The 26,114-nt window shown below is 29.5% G+C and overlaps 1 protein-coding gene across 4 annotated transcripts in view; it reads left to right on the top strand.

The window, feature by feature from the left end:
* The window catches only part of LOC130900842 (amyloid beta A4 precursor protein-binding family B member 1-interacting protein), a 97,092-nt gene that overhangs the window by 53,782 nt on the left and 17,196 nt on the right, over nucleotides 1-26,114 (top strand). For 3 of the 4 annotated variants that reach the window (XM_057811747.1, XM_057811746.1, XM_057811748.1), the window contains 2 exons: nucleotides 22,508-22,957; nucleotides 25,679-25,913. In XM_057811747.1, the coding sequence (XP_057667730.1) occupies nucleotides 22,508-22,957; nucleotides 25,679-25,913 (685 nt within the window). Of the gene's footprint in view, nucleotides 1-10,989; nucleotides 11,342-22,507; nucleotides 22,958-25,678; nucleotides 25,914-26,114 lie in introns of those variants that run through there. The other variant, XM_057811749.1, reaches the window with a different exon arrangement.

Genomic DNA, 26,114 nt, shown 5'->3' with positions numbered 1-26,114 from the left:
CATTAAGTATACAGGACGGACGATTTGTCGAGCTTACATCGAAGGCTACGATCAGAACGCGCGGTTCTCGGTTCGCACGCTATAGAGCGAGTTTTTGAGAAATTTGCTGTTCTGCTGAGAGTAAAAAAGCTCTGCCAACTTTAGTGACATCACTTCGTATCCAAAACTGCTCTGATATGGTCCCGGATCGACCTAACTTCAGTCTAATCGTTTTATGAAACTCACGGTCGAACCTCGTAACTCCGATGCAGTTAAATGGTATTTTCCACTCGATAAATTATTACTTGGGAGTGTAACTTCTGTTATCGTATGATTTTCGCGTTCCTCTGTTGTAATTTTGACCGTGGAGTTGCACGACAGTCCGACGCGGTTCGAATTCATTCAACTTTCCGTGCCGTTCCCGCGAAACATTCAACGTACCTCGTAAATCACGTTTTGTGTGTGGGAAAAACGGTCGATGTCCACAGTATGGTGTTGAAATTTCTTATCTGTGCAAAATTTCGTCGTAGGATCGAAGTAGCACACGTAGAAACTGTAGAAATCTGATCATGGTCGATTGATTTCAACAAAGAAATTTGCATACAAATTGATTCCGGCGTTTTGGATTTTTGATCGTTTAGAAAAAGGAAAATGATAGGAAATTATGGTGAATGTATATACCGAGCGCAAAATCAATTAATCGTATACTGAATAAAGCGAATTGTGAAAGGTACAGAGACGGACCGACCCGACCGCACAAATCATTTATTCGAAATCATTAATAGTAAAAATAAATAAATTGTTCTTTCCATTGGGCTAGATTGTTTGAATAATTTTTTACGATCCTAGTTGTTTTGAAAAACACTAAATTTCACTGTTGTGCGCGGAATTTTCGTCCCTTATTGCACTAAGTTCGGAAAAGTTATTTTCACGTTGATTGAGGTCAGAAATGGAATTCGGCCAATTTATACGTACAATCATTAACTACTCCATTAAAATGAAACCAATGTGTGAATAAATTGAACAATTTTGATCTAATTAAACTTTAAAAAACACAAATTTCCATCGAATTAAACTAATGGAACCCAATGTACCCAATTAAAGTAATAGAACCCAATTTTCTAATAAAACACACTCAAAAAAAGTCACATTGGACAAATTGACTTAGAAAAGTCGATTTTAAACTAGATTTAAAACAAATTTTTGACTATTTCGAGCTTATAGCATGAAGTTTTTTATATAATTGAACTCAGAAACGATAGTTTTGGTTCAAAAAAACATAGAAAAGTCAATTTAGTATCAAGAAAACTCAGGAAACTTGATATATGATAGAATTAAGTTTGAAAAAAATGTTCGATCAAATTAAAAACTCCGAAAATCGGTAATTGATCAAAAGAAACTCAGAAAAACACAATTTTGGTTCAAAAAAACACAGAAAAGTCAATTTAGTATCAAGAAAACTCAGGAAATTTGATTTATGATAGAATTAAATTTGAAAAAAATGTTTGATCAAGTTAAAAACACCGAAAATCGGGATTTTGATGAAAAGAAACTCAGAAAAACACAATTTTGGTTCAAAAAAACACAGAAAAGTCAATTTAGTATCAAAAAAACTCAGGAAACTTGATTTATGATAAAATTGAGTTTGAAAAAAATGTTCGATCAAATTAAAAACTCCGAAAATCGGTAATTGATCAAAAGAAACTCAGAAAAACACAATTTTGGTTCAAAAAAACACAGAAAAGTCAATTTAGTATCAAGAAAACTCAGGAAATTTGATTTATGATAGAATTAAATTTGAAAAAAATGTTCGATCAAGTTAAAAACACCGAAAATCGGGATTTTGATCAAAAGAAACTCAGAAAAACACAATTTTGGTCCAAATAAAAACAGAAAAGTCATTTTAGTATCAAAAAAACTGAGGAAACTTGATATATGATAGAATTAAGTTTGAAAAAAATGTTCGATCAAATTAAAAACTCCGAAAATCGGTAATTGATCAAAAGAAACTCAGAAAAACACAATTTTGGTTCAAAAAAACACAGAAAAGTCAATTTAGTATCAAGAAAACTCAGGAAATTTGATTTATGATAGAATTAAATTTGAAAAAAATGTTTGATCAAGTTAAAAACACCGAAAATCGGGATTTTGATGAAAAGAAACTCAGAAAAACACAATTTTGGTTCAAAAAAACACAGAAAAGTCAATTTAGTATCAAAAAAACTCAGGAAACTTGATTTATGATAAAATTGAGTTTGAAAAAAATGTTCGATCAAATTAAAAACTCCGAAAATCGGTAATTGATCAAAAGAAACTCAGAAAAACACAATTTTGGTCCAAATAAAAACAGAAAAGTCATTTTAGTATCAAAAAAACTGAGGAAACTTGATATATGATAGAATTAAGTTTGAAAAAAATGTTCGATCAAATTAAAAACTCCGAAAATCGGTAATTGATCAAAAGAAACTCAGAAAAACACAATTTTGGTTCAAAAAAACACAGAAAAGTCAATTTAGTATCAAGAAAACTCAGGAAATTTGATTTATGATAGAATTAAATTTGAAAAAAATGTTTGATCAAGTTAAAAACACCGAAAATCGGGATTTTGATGAAAAGAAACTCAGAAAAACACAATTTTGGTTCAAAAAAACACAGAAAAGTCAATTTAGTATCAAAAAAACTCAGGAAACTTGATTTATGATAAAATTGAGTTTGAAAAAAATGTTCGATCAAATTAAAAACTCCGAAAATCGGTAATTGATCAAAAGAAACTCAGAAAAACACAATTTTGGTTCAAAAAAACACAGAAAAGTCAATTTAGTATCAAGAAAACTCAGGAAATTTGATTTATGATAGAATTAAATTTGAAAAAAATGTTCGATCAAGTTAAAAACACCGAAAATCGGGATTTTGATCAAAAGAAACTCAGAAAAACACAATTTTGGTCCAAATAAAAACAGAAAAGTCATTTTAGTATCAAAAAAACTGAGGAAACTTGATATATGATAGAATTAAGTTTGAAAAAAATGTTCGATCAAATTAAAAACTCCGAAAATCGGTAATTGATCAAAAGAAACTCAGAAAAACACAATTTTGGTTCAAAAAAACACAGAAAAGTCAATTTAGTATCAAGAAAACTCAGGAAATTTGATTTATGATAGAATTAAATTTGAAAAAAATGTTTGATCAAGTTAAAAACACCGAAAATCGGGATTTTGATGAAAAGAAACTCAGAAAAACACAATTTTGGTTCAAAAAAACACAGAAAAGTCAATTTAGTATCAAAAAAACTCAGGAAACTTGATTTATGATAAAATTGAGTTTGAAAAAAATGTTCGATCAAATTAAAAACTCCGAAAATCGGTAATTGATCAAAAGAAACTCAGAAAAACACAATTTTGGTTCAAAAAAACACAGAAAAGTCAATTTAGTATCAAGAAAACTCAGGAAATTTGATTTATGATAGAATTAAATTTGAAAAAAATGTTCGATCAAGTTAAAAACACCGAAAATCGGGATTTTGATCAAAAGAAACTCAGAAAAACACAATTTTGGTCCAAATAAAAACAGAAAAGTCATTTTAGTATCAAAAAAACTGAGGAAACTTGATATATGATAGAATTAAGTTTGAAAAAAATGTTCGATCAAATTAAAAACTCCGAAAATCGGTAATTGATCAAAAGAAACTCAGAAAAACACAATTTTGGTTCAAAAAAACACAGAAAAGTCAATTTAGTATCAAGAAAACTCAGGAAATTTGATTTATGATAGAATTAAATTTGAAAAAAATGTTTGATCAAGTTAAAAACACCGAAAATCGGGATTTTGATGAAAAGAAACTCAGAAAAACACAATTTTGGTTCAAAAAAACACAGAAAAGTCAATTTAGTATCAAAAAAACTCAGGAAACTTGATTTATGCTAGAATTAAATTTGAAAAAAATGTTCGATCAAGTTAAAAACACCGAAAATCGGGATTTTGATGAAAAGAAACTCAGAAAAACACAATTTTGGTTCAAAAAAACACAGAAAAGTCAATTTAGTATCAAGAAAACTCAGGAAACTTGATATATGATAGAATTAAATTTGAAAAAAATGTTCGATCAAGTTAAAAACACCGAAAATCGGGATTTTGATGAAAAGAAACTCAGAAAAACACAATTTTGGTTCAAAAAAAACACAGAAAAGTCATTTTAGTATCAAAAAAACTCAGGAAACTTGATTTATGATAAAATTGAGTTTGAAAAAAATGTTCGATCAAATTAAAAACTCCGAAAATCGGTAATTGATCAAAAGAAACTCAGAAAAACACAATTTTGGTTCAAAAAAACACAGAAAAGTCAATTTAGTATCAAGAAAACTCAGGAAATTTGATATATGATAGAATTAAGTTTGAAAAAAATGTTCGATCAAATTAAAAACTCCGAAAATCGGTAATTGATCAAAAGAAACTCAGAAAAACACAATTTTGGTTCAAAAAAACACAGAAAAGTCAATTTAGTATCAAGAAAACTCAGGAAATTTGATATATGATAGAATTAAGTTTGAAAAAAATGTTCGATCAAATTAAAAACTCCGAAAATCGGTAATTGATCAAAAGAAACTCAGAAAAACACAATTTTGGTTCAAAAAAACACAGAAAAGTCAATTTAGTATCAAGAAAACTCAGGAAATTTGATATATGATAGAATTAAGTTTGAAAAAAATGTTCGATCAAATTAAAAACTCCGAAAATCGGTAATTGATCAAAAGAAACTCAGAAAAACACAATTTTGGTTCAAAAAAACACAGAAAAGTCAATTTAGTATCAAAAAAACTCAGGAAATTTGATTTATGATAAAATTAAGTTTGAAAAAAATGTTCGATCAAGTTAAAAACACCGAAAATCGGGATTTTGATGAAAAGAAACTCAGAAAAACACAATTTTGGTTCAAAAAAACACAGAAAAGTCAATTTAGTATCAAGAAAACTCAGGAAATTTGATTTATGATAGAATTAAATTTGAAAAAAATGTTCGATCAAGTTAAAAACACCGAAAATCGGGATTTTGATGAAAAGAAACTCAGAAAAACACAATTTTGGTTCAAAAAAACACAGAAAAGTCATTTTAGTATCAAAAAAACTCAGGAAACTTGATTTATGATAAAATTGAGTTTGAAAAAAATGTTCGATCAAATTAAAAACTCCGAAAATCGGTAATTGATCAAAAGAAACTCAGAAAAACACAATTTTGGTTCAAAAAAACACAGAAAAGTCAATTTAGTATCAAGAAAACTCAGGAAATTTGATATATGATAGAATTAAGTTTGAAAAAAATGTTCGATCAAATTAAAAACTCCGAAAATCGGTAATTGATCAAAAGAAACTCAGAAAAACACAATTTTGGTTCAAAAAAACACAGAAAAGTCAATTTAGTATCAAGAAAACTCAGGAAATTTGATATATGATAGAATTAAGTTTGAAAAAAATGTTCGATCAAATTAAAAACTCCGAAAATCGGTAATTGATCAAAAGAAACTCAGAAAAACACAATTTTGGTTCAAAAAAACACAGAAAAGTCAATTTAGTATCAAGAAAACTCAGGAAATTTGATATATGATAGAATTAAGTTTGAAAAAAATGTTCGATCAAATTAAAAACTCCGAAAATCGGTAATTGATCAAAAGAAACTCAGAAAAACACAATTTTGGTTCAAAAAAACACAGAAAAGTCAATTTAGTATCAAGAAAACTCAGGAAATTTGATTTATGATAGAATTAAATTTGAAAAAAATGTTCGATCAAGTTAAAAACACCGAAAATCGGGATTTTGATGAAAAGAAACTCAGAAAAACACAATTTTGGTTCAAAAAAACACAGAAAAGTCAATTTAGTATCAAGAAAACTCAGGAAATTTGATTTATGATAGAATTAAATTTGAAAAAAATGTTCGATCAAGTTAAAAACACCGAAAATCGGGATTTTGATGAAAAGAAACTCAGAAAAACACAATTTTGGTTCAAAAAAACACAGAAAAGTCAATTTAGTATCAAAAAAACTCAGGAAACTTGATTTATGATAAAATTGAGTTTGAAAAAAATGTTCGATCAAATTAAAAACTCCGAAAATCGGTAATTGATCAAAAGAAACTCAGAAAAACACAATTTTGGTTCAAAAAAACACAGAAAAGTCAATTTAGTATCAAGAAAACTCAGGAAATTTGATATATGATAGAATTAAGTTTGAAAAAAATGTTCGATCAAATTAAAAACTCCGAAAATCGGTAATTGATCAAAAGAAACTCAGAAAAACACAATTTTGGTTCAAAAAAACACAGAAAAGTCAATTTAGTATCAAGAAAACTCAGGAAATTTGATATATGATAGAATTAAGTTTGAAAAAAATGTTCGATCAAATTAAAAACTCCGAAAATCGGTAATTGATCAAAAGAAACTCAGAAAAACACAATTTTGGTTCAAAAAAACACAGAAAAGTCAATTTAGTATCAAGAAAACTGAGGAAACTTGATATATGATAGAATTAAGTTTGAAAAAAATGTTCGATCAAATTAAAAACTCCGAAAATCGGTAATTGATCAAAAGAAACTCAGAAAAACACAATTTTGGTTCAAAAAAACACAGAAAAGTCAATTTAGTATCAAGAAAACTCAGGAAATTTGATTTATGATAGAATTAAATTTGAAAAAAATGTTCGATCAAGTTAAAAACACCGAAAATCGGGATTTTGATCAAAAGAAACTCAGAAAAACACAATTTTGGTCCAAATAAAAACAGAAAAGTCATTTTAGTATCAAAAAAACTGAGGAAACTTGATATATGATAGAATTAAGTTTGAAAAAAATGTTCGATCAAATTAAAAACTCCGAAAATTGGTATTTTGATCAAAAGAAACTCAGAAAAACACAATTTTGGTTCGATTAAACTCAGAAAAATTAATTTTGTGCCAAGTAACCAAAAAATTCAATTTTTAACAATAAAATACATCAATTTTCAAAGAAATAAAACTCAGAAAAATCAGTTTTGGTTCTATTAAACCCGAAAAAGTCAATTTTGGTCAAAAAACAAAAAAACAGAATTTTGGTTTCAGTAAATTTCTAAAATTTATTTTTTAACAGGATTCTTGAACAAATTAAGCTTGAAAGAGACAGTATTGGTCCTAATCAGCTCAGAAGAACATAATTTTGGTTCAATTAAACTCAGAAAGGTCAATTTTGTATCAAGTAACTCAGAAAATTTAAATTTTGACAGAATCAGAATAAAAGACGTCAATTTTCGAACAAAATAAGCAAAGAAAAGGCAGTTTTAGTTCGATTAAACTAGGAAAAGTCAATTTTGTACTCAGATAGGTTAATTTGGATCTTATTTACCTCAGAAAAGCCCATTTTCGATCAAATTAAACTCAAAAATATCAAATTTTTACCAAATAAAGACAGAAAATTCAATTTTCGATGGAACTGGAATAGAGCAAGTCAATGTTCGATCACATTAAAAACTCCGAAAATTAGAATTTTACTCAAAATCAATTTTGTGCCGAGCAAACTCAGAAATTTTGATTTTCAACATAATTTAAATTACAGAAGCCAATGTTGGATCAAAACAAATTCAGAAAAGACAATTTCGGTCCAATTCAACTCAGAAAAACACAATTGTGGTTGAAAAAAACTCAGAAAACTCAGTTCTGAACCAAATTTAACCCAAACAAGCACATTTTGGATCAAATAAATTCGGAAAAGTCAATTTCGGTCCAATTCAACTCGGAAAAACACAATTGTGGTTGAAAAAACTCAGAAAACTCAGTTCTGAACCAAATTTAACCCAAACAAGCACATTTTGGATCAAAACAAATTCAGAAAAGACAATTTCGGTCCAATTCAACTCAGAAAAACACAATTGTGGTTGAGAAAAAACTCCGAAAACTCAGTTCTGAACCAAATTTAACCCAAACAAGCACATTTTGGATCAAATAAATTCGGAAAAGTCAATTTCGGTCCAATTCAACTCAGAAAAACACAATTGTGGTTGAAAAAAACTCCGAAAACTCAGTTCTGAACCAAATTTAACCCAAACGAGCACATTTTGGATCAAATAAATTCAGAAAAGTCAATTTCGGTCCAATTCAACTCGGAAAAACACAATTGTGGTTGAAAAAAACTCAGAAAACTCAGTTCTGAACCAAATTTAACCCAAACAAGCACATTTTGGATCAAATAAATTCGGAAAAGTCAATTTCGGTCCAATTCAACTCGGAAAAACACAATTGTGGTTGAAAAAACTCAGAAAACTCAGTTCTGAACCAAATTTAACCCAAACAAGCACATTTTGGATCAAAACAAATTCAGAAAAGACAATTTCGGTCCAATTCAACTCAGAAAAACACAATTGTGGTTGAGAAAAAACTCCGAAAACTCAGTTCTGAACCAAATTTAACCCAAACAAGCACATTTTGGATCAAATAAATTCGGAAAAGTCAATTTCGGTCCAATTCAACTCGGAAAAACACAATTGTGGTTGAAAAAACTCAGAAAACTCAGTTCTGAACCAAATTTAACCCAAACAAGCACATTTTGGATCAAATAAATTCGGAAAAGTCAATTTCGGTCCAATTCAACTCGGAAAAACACAATTGTGGTTGAAAAAACTCAGAAAACTCAGTTCTGAACCAAATTTAACCCAAACAAGCACATTTTGGATCAAAACAAATTCAGAAAAGACAATTTCGGTCCAATTCAACTCAGAAAAACACAATTGTGGTTGAGAAAAAACTCCGAAAACTCAGTTCTGAACCAAATTTAACCCAAACAAGCACATTTTGGATCAAATAAATTCGGAAAAGTCAATTTCGGTCCAATTCAACTCAGAAAAACACAATTGTGGTTGAAAAAAACTCCGAAAACTCAGTTCTGAACCAAATTTAACCCAAACGAGCACATTTTGGATCAAATAAATTCAGAAAAGTCAATTTCGGTCCAATTCAACTCGGAAAAACACAATTGTGGTTGAAAAAAACTCAGAAAACTCAGTTCTGAACCAAATTTAACCCAAACAAGCACATTTTGGATCAAATAAATTCGGAAAAGTCAATTTCGGTCCAATTCAACTCGGAAAAACACAATTGTGGTTGAAAAAACTCAGAAAACTCAGTTCTGAACCAAATTTAACCCAAACAAGCACATTTTGGATCAAAACAAATTCAGAAAAGACAATTTCGGTCCAATTCAACTCAGAAAAACACAATTGTGGTTGAAAAAAACTCAGAAAACTCAGTTCTGAACCAAATTTAACCCAAACAAGCACATTTTGGATCAAATAAATTCGGAAAAGTCAATTTCGGTCCAATTCAACTCGGAAAAACACAATTGTGGTTGAAAAAACTCAGAAAACTCAGTTCTGAACCAAATTTAACCCAAACAAGCACATTTTGGATCAAAACAAATTCAGAAAAGACAATTTCGGTCCAATTCAACTCAGAAAAACACAATTGTGGTTGAGAAAAAACTCCGAAAACTCAGTTCTGAACCAAATTTAACCCAAACAAGCACATTTTGGATCAAATAAATTCGGAAAAGTCAATTTCGGTCCAATTCAACTCAGAAAAACACAATTGTGGTTGAAAAAAACTCCGAAAACTCAGTTCTGAACCAAATTTAACCCAAACGAGCACATTTTGGATCAAATAAATTCAGAAAAGTCAATTTCGGTCCAATTCAACTCGGAAAAACACAATTGTGGTTGAAAAAAACTCAGAAAACTCAGTTCTGAACCAAATTTAACCCAAACAAGCACATTTTGGATCAAATAAATTCGGAAAAGTCAATTTCGGTCCAATTCAACTCGGAAAAACACAATTGTGGTTGAAAAAACTCAGAAAACTCAGTTCTGAACCAAATTTAACCCAAACAAGCACATTTTGGATCAAAACAAATTCAGAAAAGACAATTTCGGTCCAATTCAACTCAGAAAAACACAATTGTGGTTGAGAAAAAACTCCGAAAACTCAGTTCTGAACCAAATTTAACCCAAACAAGCACATTTTGGATCAAATAAATTCGGAAAAGTCATTTTTCTCAAAATGAAACCAATAGAAACCAATGTATGGTCAAATCAATATCAGGAAAGTTGATATTGGTCGAATTGAACTCAGATTTTACACTGAATTATATTTTTAGAAGCCAATTGACCAATTTCAGCGTATCAACAGCAAATTCTTGATTTAATTTAATTCGAAAAGATGAATTTTCAACCAAATTGAACCCTCAAAACTCAATTTTCTACAAGTTACTTAATTTATTTTTCCACGAAATCAATTTCCACTAATTACAATGTTCAACGTGGATAAAATTAATTTTTTATATATTGAAATTGATCCTGTCATTTTATTAAATACTTTTTGACAGTTTCAAGTACCCCAAACATACGTAATCGAATCGCAATTTCTTAATAAACATAAATAAATCCTCGATCCGGTTCTGGCTTTGTCTAGACAGAGGTTACATTAAACTGACCTCATCGACCTAAATCCTTCAACGTTATCTTCGCAAAAAATCTTGTTTATAATCCTTTTTCGTATTTATCAGATCCACCGGCAACTTGTAAGACAATTACCAGGAAGTTAAGTCACGATTAAGGGTGAAAAATCTAATCGAGAAAGAAGAAATCGAATAAAACGTTACCTGGTTTTAATTATGAAATTATCGACATTTCAACACCCCCTGTAAATGATAATAAGTTGTAATTATCCCCTAAACTGTTTAAACAATTCGTGCACGTCATGTTTTTATACCAATCCCCAGCATCCGATCGTCCACGAAACTTCACGATTCATTTCCGATGATTAGAGATGCGGAAAGTTATTTCATTATCAAACTGAATCAGTTACGTCGAAATGTAGTTAACCAAACTAGCAATTTTTATTGATATTAATTTGAAGATGTTTTTTTTTTTAAATTTACATTTATTTAATTCAATTTTTTTTTGTGATACATTTTACGGTATTATTTTGTAATATCGTTCCGGGTGTTAATAACTTCTTTATCTCTACGGAAAGGGACTCGCCGACGATCCCTGGCAGTGTGACGTCACACGCGGAAGCATCACGTTGCCAGATCCGTCCATGCCGTTTAGCCGGTCGCGGGGCTGTTGTCCGTCCGGATTCGATTTTCTCTCGTTTTCCATTAAATACGTCGAACGTTTCCTCATGATATTTCGTAGTGGCGTTTAAGTAACTATGGAAATTTGTTTTACTTTGACCTTGAGAGTGTTAGTCGGTTGTTTGCGGTATCAACACGCGGTCGTCGGGTAGTACTCGAGATTGTAACAACTTCCATTATGGGGGAGGATGTTTAAGGGGTGGAAATTTGTAAATAAGGTAAATTGTCTTGAAAATTTTATATAGATCAATACATGATATTGTTTTTGATCGAATTTATTATGGAAAGTTCTATATTTGTTGGAATTAATCGTGGGAAATACGATTTCTGATTGAAAATTGTCAGTTTTTCATCAAGTTTACTCATAATGATCAATTTTTTAATAATTTTATGAATGTTTGAATGAAATTTTTATTTTTACCTAATTATGTATCGGATTTTCGAACAAATTAACCCAAGGGAAGACCACACTTAATTTTTGAGTGATTTAAATTTTTTGTAACCAATTTTCCAACAAATCGACCTCAAAACAATTAATTTTAGATCAATCAAATTTAGAAAAGCCAATTTTTGATAAAATTAATTCCAAAAAACATCATTTTTGACTCAATTTAACACAGGAACGACTATTTTCTGATGAATAAAACTAAGAGAAACTAATATATGATCAAAATTATGTTGAAAAGTCGAAATAAATTTATAAAATACAATTTTGATCCAGTACGTCCAATTTTTGATTGTATTAAACCCAGAAAACACAATTTTGGACCAATTGAAACAAAAATAAAACAATTTTTGACCGAATCAAGTTGAAAACTTTAATTTTTGATAAAATTAACCTCAGAAAAGACCATTTTGAAACAATTAAACTCAGAAAAACCGATTTTTGACCAAAATCATAATGGCATTTGCAATTTTTATAAAATTATCGTCAAAAAAGACATTTTGTACCGATTTTTGTCCGGATATACCTTAGAAATTCCAATTTTTATAACATTAAGCTCAGAAAAACTAATTTTGGATCTAATAAATTTAGGGAGGCCAATTTTCTGTCGAATTGAATTTGGCAGTTTCAATTTTTGATAAAATTAACCTCAGAAAAGACCATTTTGAAACAATTAAACTCAGAAAAACCGATTTTTGACCAAAATCAGTATGGCATTTGCAATTTTTATAAAATTATCGTCAAAAAAGACATTTTGTACTGATTTTTGTCCGGATATACCTTAGAAATTCCAATTTTTATAACATTAAGCTCAGAAAAACTAATTTTGGATCTAATAAATTTAGGGAGGCCAATTTTCTGTCGAATTGAATTTGGCAGTTTCAATTTTTGATAAAATTAACCTCAGAAAAGACCATTTTGAAACAATTAAACTCAGAAAAACCGATTTTTGACCAAAATCAGTATGGCATTTGCAATTTTTATAAAATTATCGTCAAAAAAGACATTTTGTACTGATTTTTGTCCGGATATACCTTAGAAATTCCAATTTTTATAACATTAAGCTCAGAAAAACTAATTTTGGATCTAATAAATTTAGGGAGGCCAATTTTCTGTCGAATTGAATTTGGCAGTTTCAATTTTTGATAAAATTAACCTCAGAAAAGACCATTTTGAAACAATTAAACTCAGAAAAACCGATTTTTGACCAAAATCAGTATGGCATTTGCAATTTTTATAAAATTATCGTCAAAAAAGACATTTTGTACTGATTTTTGTCCGGATATACCTTAGAAATTCCAATTTTTATAACATTAAGCTCAGAAAAACTAATTTTGGATCTAATAAATTTAGGGAGGCCAATTTTCTGTCGAATTGAATTTGGCAGTTTCAATTTTTGATAAAATTAACCTCAGAAAAGACCATTTTGAAACAATTAAACTCAGAAAAACCGATTTTTGACCAAAATCAGTATGGCATTTGCAATTTTTATAAAATTATCGTCAAAAAAGACATTTTGTACTGATTTTTGTCCGGATATACCTTAGAAATTCCAATTTTTATAACATTAAGCTCAGAAAAACTAATTTTGGATCTAATAAATTTAGGGAGGCCAATTTTCTGTCGAATTGAATTTGGCAGTTTCAATTTTTGATAAAATTAACCTCAGAAAAGACCATTTTGAAACAATTAAACTCAGAAAAACCGATTTTTGACCAAAATCAGTATGGCATTTGCAATTTTTATAAAATTATCGTCAAAAAAGACATTTTGTACTGATTTTTGTCCGGATATACCTTAGAAATTCCAATTTTTATAACATTAAGCTCAGAAAAACTAATTTTGGATCTAATAAATTTAGGGAGGCCAATTTTCTGTCGAATTGAATTTGGCAGTTTCAATTTTTGATAAAATTAACCTCAGAAAAGACCATTTTGAAACAATTAAACTCAGAAAAACCGATTTTTGACCAAAATCAGTATGGCATTTGCAATTTTTATAAAATTGTCGTCAAAAAAGACCATTTTGTACCGATTTTTGTCCGCATATACCTTAGAAATTCCAATTTTTATAAAATTTTCCTCAAAAAACACCATTTTGGACCAATTAAACTCAGAAAACCGATTTTTAACCAAAATTATAATGGCATTTGCAGTTTTTATAAAATTATCGTCAAAAAAGACCATTTTGTACCGATTTTTTTCCGAATTTAGCTTAGAAATTCCAATTTTTACAACATTAAGCTCAGAAAAACCAATTTTGGACCTATAAAAGTCAAGAAGGCCAATTTTGCGCTGATTTAATTTGGCATTTCCAATTTTTAATAGAATGAACCTCAGGAAACATCAATTTGGCTCATAAAATTCGAAATGAATTTGTAAAATCCAATTTTGACCAAGAACGTCCAATTATTGTTTAATAACTTAGAAAAATCGATTTTTTACCGAATCAAGCTTAAAAGATCCAATTTTTGATAACATTGAGCTCAGAAAAACCAATTTTGGATCTATTAAACTCCGAAAGGCCAATTTTCTACCGAATTAAATTTATCAGTTCGAATTTTAACCTCAAAAAAGACCATTTTAGACCAATTAAACTTAGAGACGCTGCTTTTTGATCGATTATACCCGAGAACTTCCAATTTTTGATGAAATTGAAGTGAAAAAAGATAATTTTGTACCAATTAAATTTATAAAAGCCGATTTTTGATCGAAATCAGCTTAGCAATGGCACTTTTTACAAAATTAACCCCCAAAAAGGCCATTTTGGACCAATTTTGTTTATAAATCAAACCCCAAAAACCAAACTAAAGATAAACAAGTCATTTTTTTATGAAGAAAGCCAATTTTCAAATGGATTAAACATAGAAAAACAGTTTGGTTCTCTTTATACTTTGTATGAATCGAAAAATTATTAAATTTTTCTAATTTTTCATGTTATTCTACTTTAAACAATAAACTAAATAAACAAATATAAAAAAAATATTTTACAAACATTTTTTCTCATGATACAAGCTTCTAAATAACATAAGACCCTGTAGATTAAAAAAAAAGCGATGTGATTTATTGTGCGCTGTTCATTTTCCATATTTTGTATAAATAAATCTGAAAAGGAAGCGAAGAAATAATATTGAAGATAAAAAGAGAGAGAAACATCAATTTACCGCACTATTCTATTCTGATCAGATCGTTTAATATCAACTATACGTCAAACACACCAATCAGCATCGAATAAAGGGAAACGGGGAGTGGTGGTAAACCGATTATTTTTCTCTCTCTCTCTTTCTAACAACAAGTAGACTTTCACTTTAATTCCGTTCTATCTTTAATATCAACTCTATGAAATGTAGTGAATGTTGAAAAACGATACTTCTTCTTTTTTATTTATTATAACGAATGTTTCGAATTGCATCGTAGCCACCACCGCCGTTACATATAATTTCTCATAAAATAAGTACAACGCCCACAAATACGATGCGGCGTTCGAATTTGTGTCAAGGACGAAATCGTTGTACACATTCCAGTAATAATTATTTGTAATAACTAGCATTTTTATAATTTTTTTCGTTGTCATTATTTGTCTTATTTAACGAAAAAAATAAATGATTATTGTTTTAAGGCAAATATGTTGAAGTGAAAATTATTATTCCGAAGGTGACGTAATTGTGATTATGAACACTACGTAAAATATGTGTCAAGGACTAGATCGTCATCGATTATTTGTAACAGGACCCTACTGGCTCTTTCGTATGTTGCAAACTCCAATATTTTTAAATAATTAGAATTAAAGAATTGATTTAATTGAATATATATATTGATGAAATGTACCTAGAATTTATAAAGTAGATACGAATTTTTAAAATTAACCTAAAAAAAACATTTTTTTACCGCAGTTAGCTTAGAATATCAAATTTTTTTCCAAATTAAATTCAGAAAAGACTATTTCGACCTAATTAAGTTTAGAACGTCAAATTCTTGCTTGACTAACATCATTTATTCACAGATTTTAATTTTGAGAATGTAGTTTTGGACATAAAGTTGATTTTTGACTTGACGGACCTTCTAAAAATTATTTCTTGCCGAAGTAAGGTCAGAATCGCAATTTTTCGATAAAATTAAACTCGGAAGAGGCCATTTTGGTCCAAGTAAATTCTGAAAAGCGCCTTTTTGGACAAATCGGACTTTGAAGAGTCGTTTTTAAAACGAAGCAAATTTTTAAAAGCCAATCATTGATTAGTTTAAGCGCATAATATCCAATTTTTTATCGAATCGAACTCATAAAATACCAAATTGGACCAAAGAAAACTAAGAGAAATCCAATTTTGGACAAATTGCGTATAAAAAATCAATTTTAGAACGACTTGAATTTCCAGAAGCCAATTTTTGACCAATTTGAGCTTATAAAATCCAATTTTTTATCAAATTAAACTCGGAAAAGACCAAATTGGACCAAATTAAACTAAGAAAAATCCAATTTTGGACAAATTGCCTATGAAAAATCCACTTTAGAACGACTTGAATGTCTAGAAGCCAATTTTTGACCAATTTGAGTTTATAAAATCCAATTTTTTATGAAATTAAACTCGGAAAAGACCAAATTGGACCAAATTAAACTAAGAAAAATCCAATTTTGGACAAATTGCCTATGAAAAATCCACTTTAGAACGACTTGAATGTCTAGAAGCCAATTTTTGACCAATTTGAGTTTATAAAATCCAATTTTTTATCAAATTAAACTCGGAAAAGACCAAATTGGACCAAATTAAACTAAGAAAAATCCAATTTTGGACAAATTGCCTATGAAAAATCCACTTTAGAACGACTTGAATGTCTAGAAGCCAATTTTTGACCAATTTGAGTTTATAAAATCCAATTTTTTATCAAATTAAACTCGGAAAAGACCAAATTGGACCAAATTAAACTAAGAAAAATCCAATTTTGGACAAATTGCCTATGAAAAATCCACTTTAGAACGACTTGAATTTCCAGAAGCCAATTTTTGACCAATTTGAGCTTATAAAATCCAATTTTTTATCAAATTAAACTCGGAAAAGACCAAATTGGACCAAATTAAACTAAGAAAAATCCAATTTTGGACAAATTGCCTATGAAAAATCCACTTTAGAACGACTTGAATGTCTAGAAGCCAATTTTTGACCAATTTGAGTTTATAAAATCCAATTTTTTATCAAATTAAACTCGGAAAAGACCAAATTGGACCAAATTAAACTAAGAAAAATCCAATTTTGGACAAATTGCCTATGAAAAATCCACTTTAGAACGACTTGAATGTCTAGAAGCCAATTTTTGACCAATTTGAGTTTATAAAATCCAATTTTTTATCAAATTAAACTCGGAAAAGACCAAATTGGACCAAATTAAACCCAGAAAAGTCCATTTTGGACAAATTGCCTATGAAAAATCGATTTTAGAACGACTTGAATTTCCAGAAACCAATTTGAGCTTATGAAATCCAATTTTTTATCAAATTAAATTCATATAATACCAAATTGAACCAAATTAAACTAAGAAAAATCCAATTTTGGACAAATTGCCTATGAAAAATCCACTTTAGAACGACTTGAATGTCTAGAAGCCAATTTTTGACCAATTTGAGTTTATAATATCCAATTTTTTATCAAATTAAACTCTGAAAAGACCAAATTGGACCAAATTAAACTAAGAAAAATCCAATTTTGGACAAATTGCCTATGAAAAATCCACTTTAGAACGACTTGAATGTCTAGAAGCCAATTTTTGACCAATTTGAGTTTATAAAATCCAATTTTTTATCAAATTAAACTCTGAAAAGACCAAATTGGACCAAATTAAACTAAGAAAAATCCAATTTTGGACAAATTGCCTATGAAAAATCCACTTTAGAACGACTTGAATGTCCAGAAGCCAATTTTTGACCAATTTGAGTTTATAAAATCCAATTTTTTATCAAATTAAACTCGGAAAAGACCAAATTGGACCAAATTAAACCCAGAAAAGTCCATTTTGGACAAATTGCCTATGAAAAATCGATTTTAGAACGACTTGAATTTCCAGAAACCAATTTGAGCTTATGAAATCCAATTTTTTATCAAATTAAATTCATATAATACCAAATTGAACCAAATTAAACTAAGAAAAATCCAATTTTGGACAAATTGCCTATGAAAAATCCACTTTAGAACGACTTGAATGTCTAGAAGCCAATTTTTGACCAATTTGAGTTTATAATATCCAATTTTTTATCAAATTAAACTCTGAAAAGACCAAATTGGACCAAATTAAACTAAGAAAAATCCAATTTTGGACAAATTGCCTATGAAAAATCCACTTTAGAACGACTTGAATGTCTAGAAGCCAATTTTTGACCAATTTGAGTTTATAAAATCCAATTTTTTATCAAATTAAACTCTGAAAAGACCAAATTGGACCAAATTAAACTAAGAAAAATCCAATTTTGGACAAATTGCCTATGAAAAATCCACTTTAGAACGACTTGAATGTCCAGAAGCCAATTTTTGACCAATTTGAGTTTATAAAATCCAATTTTTTATCAAATTAAACTCGGAAAAGACCAAATTGGACCAAATTAAACCCAGAAAAGTCCATTTTGGACAAATTGCCTATGAAAAATCGATTTTAGAACGACTTGAATTTCCAGAAACCAATTTGAGCTTATGAAATCCAATTTTTTATCAAATTAAATTCATATAATACCAAATTGAACCAAATTAAACTAAGAAAAATCCAATTTTGGACAAATTGCCTATGAAAAATCGATTTTAGAACGACTTGAATTTCCAGAAGCCAATTTTTGACCAATTTGAGCTTATAATATCCAATTTTTTATCAAATTAAACTCGGAAAAGACCAAATTTGACATTTTGAACCAATTTTCTTTGATTACTATCGATAAAACATTTCCAAAACTAACCTAAAAAAAAAAAATATAATTAAAAGTACTACAACGTTGTATGTGAGCGGTTTTAATTTTGTGAAACATCGCCAAATAATCTGCTAACTCGCGCGTCTTCAAACTCGAATAAAACGCTGTGTACTTTTCAAGCAATTACCGCCATCTATATGTCAGGCCAGGTACTTTTGGGATAATCGTCGTTTACAACGTTTACATTAATAAGTGAACACGTTCATGTAAATGACAATACAAAGTACATTGAACTAAAAAGATGTTGAACCGAGAAAGATAATGAATTGTTGATTTTTTTCATTAGACGTCGCCTGAAAGTCGCAACCGAACTGTCGACAGAAAAATAAAATATGAACGTGTCGTTTTTACTACAAAAAAAATGTCGTTTCCTACTACTCGATTTATTATTTCGAATATGAAATACAGTGTGATACATTAAAAAGCGTGAATAAACAATAAAATATCGTTCTTTTCACATATACAGGGTGATTTAAATAAAAATGTTTTTCTCTTAGTTACGATTTATCGGTTCATTCGATTTGACTCCCTCATATTTCTTTCAACCCTCGTATACTTGTCAATGATCAATTAACATTTTAAATGTAAAATTTTATTGAAATCGAGGATATATATTTGACACAGTGTTGTGATTTCGTTGTAAATTGGTTTTGTTGAAAAAAAATTGGTTTCTACACATTTGATTTGTTTTTTGGAGTTTAATTTATAATTTATGAACAAAATTGGATTTTTTTATCGTAAAAATGGAATGTTCTCCAAGTACCATTTGATGAAATGAAGTTTCAGTCGTCAAAAAAATTGGCCTTACTGAGTTCTTGATCAAAATTCGCTTATAGAAATTCGATTCGGTATGATATACACTTAATCGAGTCAAAATGGTGTTTTTTGAGGTTAATTTTATCAACGATTGTTATTTCCAAGTCGATTCGGTAAAAAAAATTAGAAATTGGACGCGTTCTTGGTCTTTCTCAAAAGATAGTTCGATCGAAAATCGGATATTTGGCCAAAAATTGGATTTTCTAGTTTGAATTAGTCCAAAATAATCTTTTCTGAGTTCAATTCTAACTAAAAATCGGACGTCCTTGAACAAAATTGGCTTCTAGAAATTTAGTTTGTTCTGAAATCGAATTTTCCAGGTTGAAATTGGTCCAATTTGATCCTTTATGAGTTTCATTTAATGAAATGGACAATATAAGTTTAAATTGTTAGAAAATTGGCTTCCGAAAATTTATTACATTCGAAAATCGGCATTTCTGGAACTGCTATTGGGAGTTTTAAGATAAATTTTGTCAGAAAATTGGCTTTTCGAGTTATATTGGGTCTGAATGATTTTTTTCGAGGTTAATTTTATCAAAAAATGGAAGTGCAAATCTAAATTCAGTAAAAATTTTGGCTTTCTTAAGTTATTTGGGTCAAAATGGTGTTTTTTGAGGTTAATTTTATCAACGATTGATATTTCCAAGTCGATTCGGTAAAAAATCGGCTTTTTTCAAGTTTAATTGGTCCAAAATTGGTGTTTTACTGAGTTTAATATAATTAGAAATTGGACGCGTTTTTGGTCTTTCTCAAAAGTTAGTTCGATCGAAAATCGGATATTTGGCCAAAAATTGGATTTTCTAGTTTGAATTAGTCCAAAATAATCTTTTCTGAGTTCAATTCTAACTAAAAATCGGACGTCCTTGAACAAAATTGGCTTCTAGAAATTTAGTTTGTTCTGAAATCGAATTTTCCAGGTTCAATTTGTCAAATTTGGTCCTTTATGAGTTTCATTTAATGAAATGGACAATATAAGTTTAAATTGTTAGAAAATTGGCTTCCGAAAATTTATTACATTCGAAAATCGGCATTTCTGGAACTGCTATTGGGAGTTTTAAGGTAAATTCGGTCAAAATTGGAACTGCTTAGTCTAATTTTGTCAGAAAATTGGACATACAAAAACACAGTCGTTCACCCAACTTATCATTCGCCTATATTAATACAAACGGCGTAGATAGCGACATCTATCGGACATTTTTTTAAATTTTCGTAAAAATAGTTTTATTCGCTTATAATCGAATTTTCGGATTTATTTTTGTATTTCGATCGTTACATTTTCAAAATTTAGATCGGTCTGAAATTGTAAATTTGCACATTAGATGGCGGAATGTTTATATCGAAGGTCATTAACTTAAAAATTGTAAACTGATATTTTTTGATTAATTTAAACTCAAAATGGGCCAATTAAACTAAGAAAAACACAATTTTTTACTGAATTATGCTCAGAAGTTTCCATTGTTGATCAAATTGACTAATATATGACCGAATTAAACTCAGAAGACAAAACGCACTCGGAAAAGTAGATTTTAGACCGAATTATGACCAAGAACGTCCAATTTCTGACATATTAAACTCGGATCAATTTTGGATCAATTAAAAATTGAAGTAAGACCAAATTTTTTGGCGACTACAACTTAAAAAAACTAATATTTGGTAAAATCTAAGCCAGAACATCTTTTTTGGACAAATTGAACCGAGAAAAGTCTATTTCATACCGAATTGAATTTCTATAAACCAATTTTGATCAAGGACGTCCAATTTTTGATTATATTAAACTCAGAAAAAGACCAATTTTGGACCAATTGAACTTAAAAAAGCCAATTATTAATCGAATCAGATTGGAATTTTCAATTGTTGATATAATTAACCTCAAAAATGATCATTTTGACTCAATTTAAACTCAGAAAAGTCTAAATGAATTTATAAAAACCAATTTTGACCAAGAACGTCCAATTTTGGACTTATCAAACTTTAAAAAAGCCAATTATCTACCGAATTAGATTGGAAGGTTCAATCGTTGATAAAATTAACCTCAAAAAAGACCATTTAGACCCAAATAACTTAAGAAAGCCAAATTTTTTACTGAATTTAGATTTGCACTTCCATTTTTTGATAAAATTAACCTCGAAAAAAATCATTCAGACCCAATATAACTCGGAAAGCCAATTTTCTGACAAAATTTATCTTAAAACTCCCAATAGCAGTCCTGAAATGCCGATTTTCGAATGTAATAAATTTTCGGAAGCCAATTTTCTAACAATTTAAACTTATATTGACCATTTCATTAAATGAAACTCCTAAAGGATCAAATTGAACAAATTGAACCTGGAAAATTCGATTTCAGAACAAACTAAATTTCTAGAAGCCAATTTTGTTCAAGGACGTCCGATTTTTAATTAGATTGAACTCAAAAAAGATTATTTTGGACTAATTCAAACTAGAAAATCCAATTTTTGGCCAAATATCCGATTTTCGATCGAACTATCTTTTGAGAAAGACCAAGAACGCGTCCAATTTCTAATTTTTTTTACCGAATCGACTTGGAAATAACAATCGTTGATAAAATTAACCTCAAAAAACACCATTTTGACTCGATTAAGTGTATATCATACCGAATCGAATTTCTATAAGCGAATTTTGATCAAGAACTCAGTAAGGCCAATTTTTTTGACGACTGAAACTTCATTTCATCAAATGGTACTTGGAGAACATTCCATTTTTACGATAAAAAAATCCAATTTTGTTCATAAATTATAAATTAAACTCCAAAAAACAAATCAAATGTGTAGAAACCAATTTTTTTTCAACAAAGCCAATTTACAACGAAATCAAACATTGAAAAATATTAATTCGGTTCTCTTTATATTTTGGAAACGTTGAAACATTCTATTTTTTCACTTTTTATATGGTAAAACTAAATAAACGAATGTATAAGAAATTTCTGCATTTGAATCATTACTTTTCAATCTCCCTTTGTATATACACTCTTTTATGACTCACCCTATATACAATAAGATTCAGTTACTATACCGATAATGATAATTTTCAAAAATTCCTTCCACTTTCTCTGCTTTCGAAAATAGACGATGATCAGTCACGTGAGAGCAATACGTGGGTCGTACGAAAAGATTTCTAATCAGAATTTCAATAAATTATCTAATAATTGTGTTTGTTATTACAGGGTTTAGATCCCACCAATTCCGCATCTCACTTGCGTCCACTAAATTCCGATATAACCGCTCCTAGGATAGACAGCTACAGATTCTCCATGGCTAACCTCGAAGATTCCCAAGACGTCGACCTCGACGCTATCCTAGGGGAACTCTGCGCTTTGGAAACCGTTTGCGATAGAGAAATCGGACAAGCCAGAGATAAAATACAATCGGCGATTTCGGATTCTCAGACTCAAATCGAAAATCGAACGCACAACAGATCGTTATCGGAAGCTTCGAGAATGAAAATTGATAACGACGATAATCTGCTTATGAAAAGCGATTCGGGACGTACGGAATCGCCCGATAACGATTCGGCTTTTAGCGATACGGTTTCCATGTTGTCCAGCGAATCGTCGGCGAGCAGCGGCGGCAGCGGAGCCAAACCTCAAACTCTGAGACTGCAAAACGTACAACAGGTTAAATTTTTTCTTTTTTATTTTTTCATATATTTTTTCACCGAAATCGAAAATACGAATTTTTCAACGAATTTATTATGGAAAGTTCCATTTTTGTACTAATTGATCGCGGAAGTGCCGATTTACGATCGAAAAATGTCAATGATTGACTCGTAGCACTCAATTTTCGCCAGTTTAAATGAATTTTTGTTGAAATTAAACTCGGAAAATCCGATTTTCTACGAATTAACCTGGAAAGATCATTTTGGACTAATAAACCACACGAAACTTTTTTTTTTGGCCCAATTAAGCTTTATGTATTCAATTTTCCAAAAAATTGGCTTCAAAACAATCAATTTTAGAACAATTAAGCTTAGAAAAGTCAATTTTTGAACAATTTACTTCAGAATAGACCATTTTTGACCAATTAAACTTAGAAACGCTGATTTTTGACCGAATATACCCAAGTACATTCAATTTTTGATAAAATCAACATTGAAAAAGATTATTTCTGACGAATGAGGCTTAGCAGTTCCATTTTTGACCGCATTTACCTTAAAACTCTAATAGAAGTTCCAGAATAACCAATTTTGGACAAAATGCACTCTGAAATTCCAATTTTAGAATGAATTAAATTTTCAGAAGTCAATTTTCGACCAATTTAAACTTATATTGCCATTTTTTCAAATGAAACTCATAAAAGATCAAATTGGATATAATGAAAAACATATCAGTCCATTTTGGATAAATCGGACATAAAAAATCCGATTTCAGAACGAATTAAAATTCTAGAAATCCAATTTTTGATTATATTGGTTTTGGACGAATTCAAAATACAATTTTTGACTAAATATCCGATTTTCGATAAGACTAAAGACCATTTTGCACTAGTAAATTTTTTTTGGCCGAATTTAACTTATCGAATTCAATATTTCAACAAATTGGCCTCGGAACAATCAATTTTTGACCATTTAAACTTAGAAAAGCCAATTTTTGATACAATTTACTTCAGAATGAACAATTTTTGACCAATTAAACTTAGAAACGCCTATTTTTGACAGGTATAAGCTTAGTACTTCCAATTTTTGATAAAATTAACCTCGAAAAACATCATTTCTGACCCAATTTAACTCGGGAAAGCCAATTTTCTGACAAAATTAGACTTAGCAGTTCCATTTTTGACCGAATTTACCATAAAACTCCCAATAGCAGTCCTGAAATGCCGGTTTTCGAATGTAATAAATTTTCGGAAGCCAATTTTTTAACAATTTAAACTTATATTGTCCATTTCATTAAATGAAACTCATAAAGGACCAAATTGGACAAAATTGAGATCATTTTGAACAAATTCAAACAAGAAAATCCAATTTTTGACCAAATATCCGATTTTCGATCAAACTAACTTTTGAGAAGGACCATTTTGGATTTTTGGCCGAATGCAACTTTATCGAATTCAATATTTCAACAAATTGGCTTCAGAACAATCAATTTTTGACCATTTAAACTTAGAAAAGCCAATTTTTGATACAATTTACTTCAGAATGAACAATTAAACTTAGAAACGCCTATTTTTGACAGGTATAAGCTTAGTACTTCCAATTTTTGATAAAATTAACCTCGAAAAACATCATTTCTGACCCAATTTAACTCGGGAAAGCCAATTTTCTGACAAAATTAGACTTAGCAGTTCCATTTTTGACCGAATTTACCATAAAACTCCCAATAGCAGCCCTGAAATGCCGATTTTCGAATGTAATAAATTTTCGGAAGCCAATTTTTTAACAATTTAAACTTATATTGTCCATTTCATTAAATGAAACTCATAAAGGACCAAATTGGACAAAATTGAGATCATTTTGAACAAATTCAAACAAGAAAATCCAATTTTTGACCAAATATCCGATTTTCGATCAAACTAACTTTTGAGAAGGACCATTTTGGATTTTTGGCCGAATGCAACTTTATCGAATTCAATTTTTCAACAAATTGGACAATTTCAGATCAATAAAAATCAGAAAAGACACATCTAACTTTGAAAAGCCAATTTTAGAATGAATTAAGTTTCCAGAAGCCAATTTTTGACCTATTTAAGTTTATAACATCCAATTGTTACTAAATTAAACTCTTTAAAAACGAAATTGAATCAAATTAAAAGTAGAAAAGCCCATGTCGGTCAAATCGAACTTTGAAAAGCCAAATTTTTGCCAATTTTTGACCAATTTGAGTTTATAACATCCAATTGTTATCAAATTAAACACGAAAAAGACAAAATTGGACCAAATGAAACGTATATTTTAGGCAAATTGAACCCAGAAAAGTTGTTTCAGAACGAACTGAAGTTCTACAATCCAATTTTGTTCGAGAATGACCAATTTTTCATTATTTTGTCCCAGTTAACCTCACTTAGATCAAGGCTAATGCCAAAATCAATATATAACCGAAACAAACCCAGAAAATTTATTTTTGACCGAATTCCATTTAGAACTTTCAACTAAAAAGTCCATTTGGACCCAACTAAACTCAAAAAGGCCAATTTTTTGACGAATAAAACTCAAATAAACCGATATATGACCAAATTAAACTCATAGGATCCTTTTTCTAACGAATCGAACTCGAATTTAAAATCGGCAAGCCAATTTTGATCAAAAACGTCCAATTTTCGATTATATTAAAATCAGAAAAAGACCAATTTTGGAGCAATTAAATTTACGCAACGGTTGATTTTAATGTTGTTTTAAGCAGGACGACGCTTCGAGACTTAAAGCGGAAAAAATCAAAATGGCCATGGAGAAGATCAAGGAAGCTAATATACAGAAATTATTTTTGAAAGTGTTCACCGTAGACGGTTCGGCTAAATCGTTATTGGTCGATGAAAAAATGGTGTGTTCGTACGTAACGAGATTGTTGGCCGACAAAAATCACGTGCAGATGGAACCCAAATGGGCTATAGTCGAACATTTACCCGATTTATATATGGGTGAGTAAAATTAATATTTTTTCCGGATGTTTCATCAAAATTTTTTTGTTTATAATGTTTTTAAAAAGTTTTTTGTCTCGTTTTATATCTTTAATCATGTTATTAAACACTTTATATTTATTTTTAACTTACTTTTTCTTATGTTTGTTCTTATTCTTTTTTTTGTTTTGGTTACTGTTTTTGTCATTTCTTTTCGATTTT

The sequence above is a fragment of the Diorhabda carinulata genome, chromosome X (genome assembly GCF_026250575.1).
Source record: "Diorhabda carinulata isolate Delta chromosome X, icDioCari1.1, whole genome shotgun sequence".
Lineage (NCBI taxonomy): Eukaryota > Metazoa > Arthropoda > Insecta > Coleoptera > Chrysomelidae > Diorhabda > Diorhabda carinulata.
The sequence above is the reverse complement of the archived record's forward strand: the minus strand, read 5'-3'. Positions and strand labels throughout refer to the sequence as shown.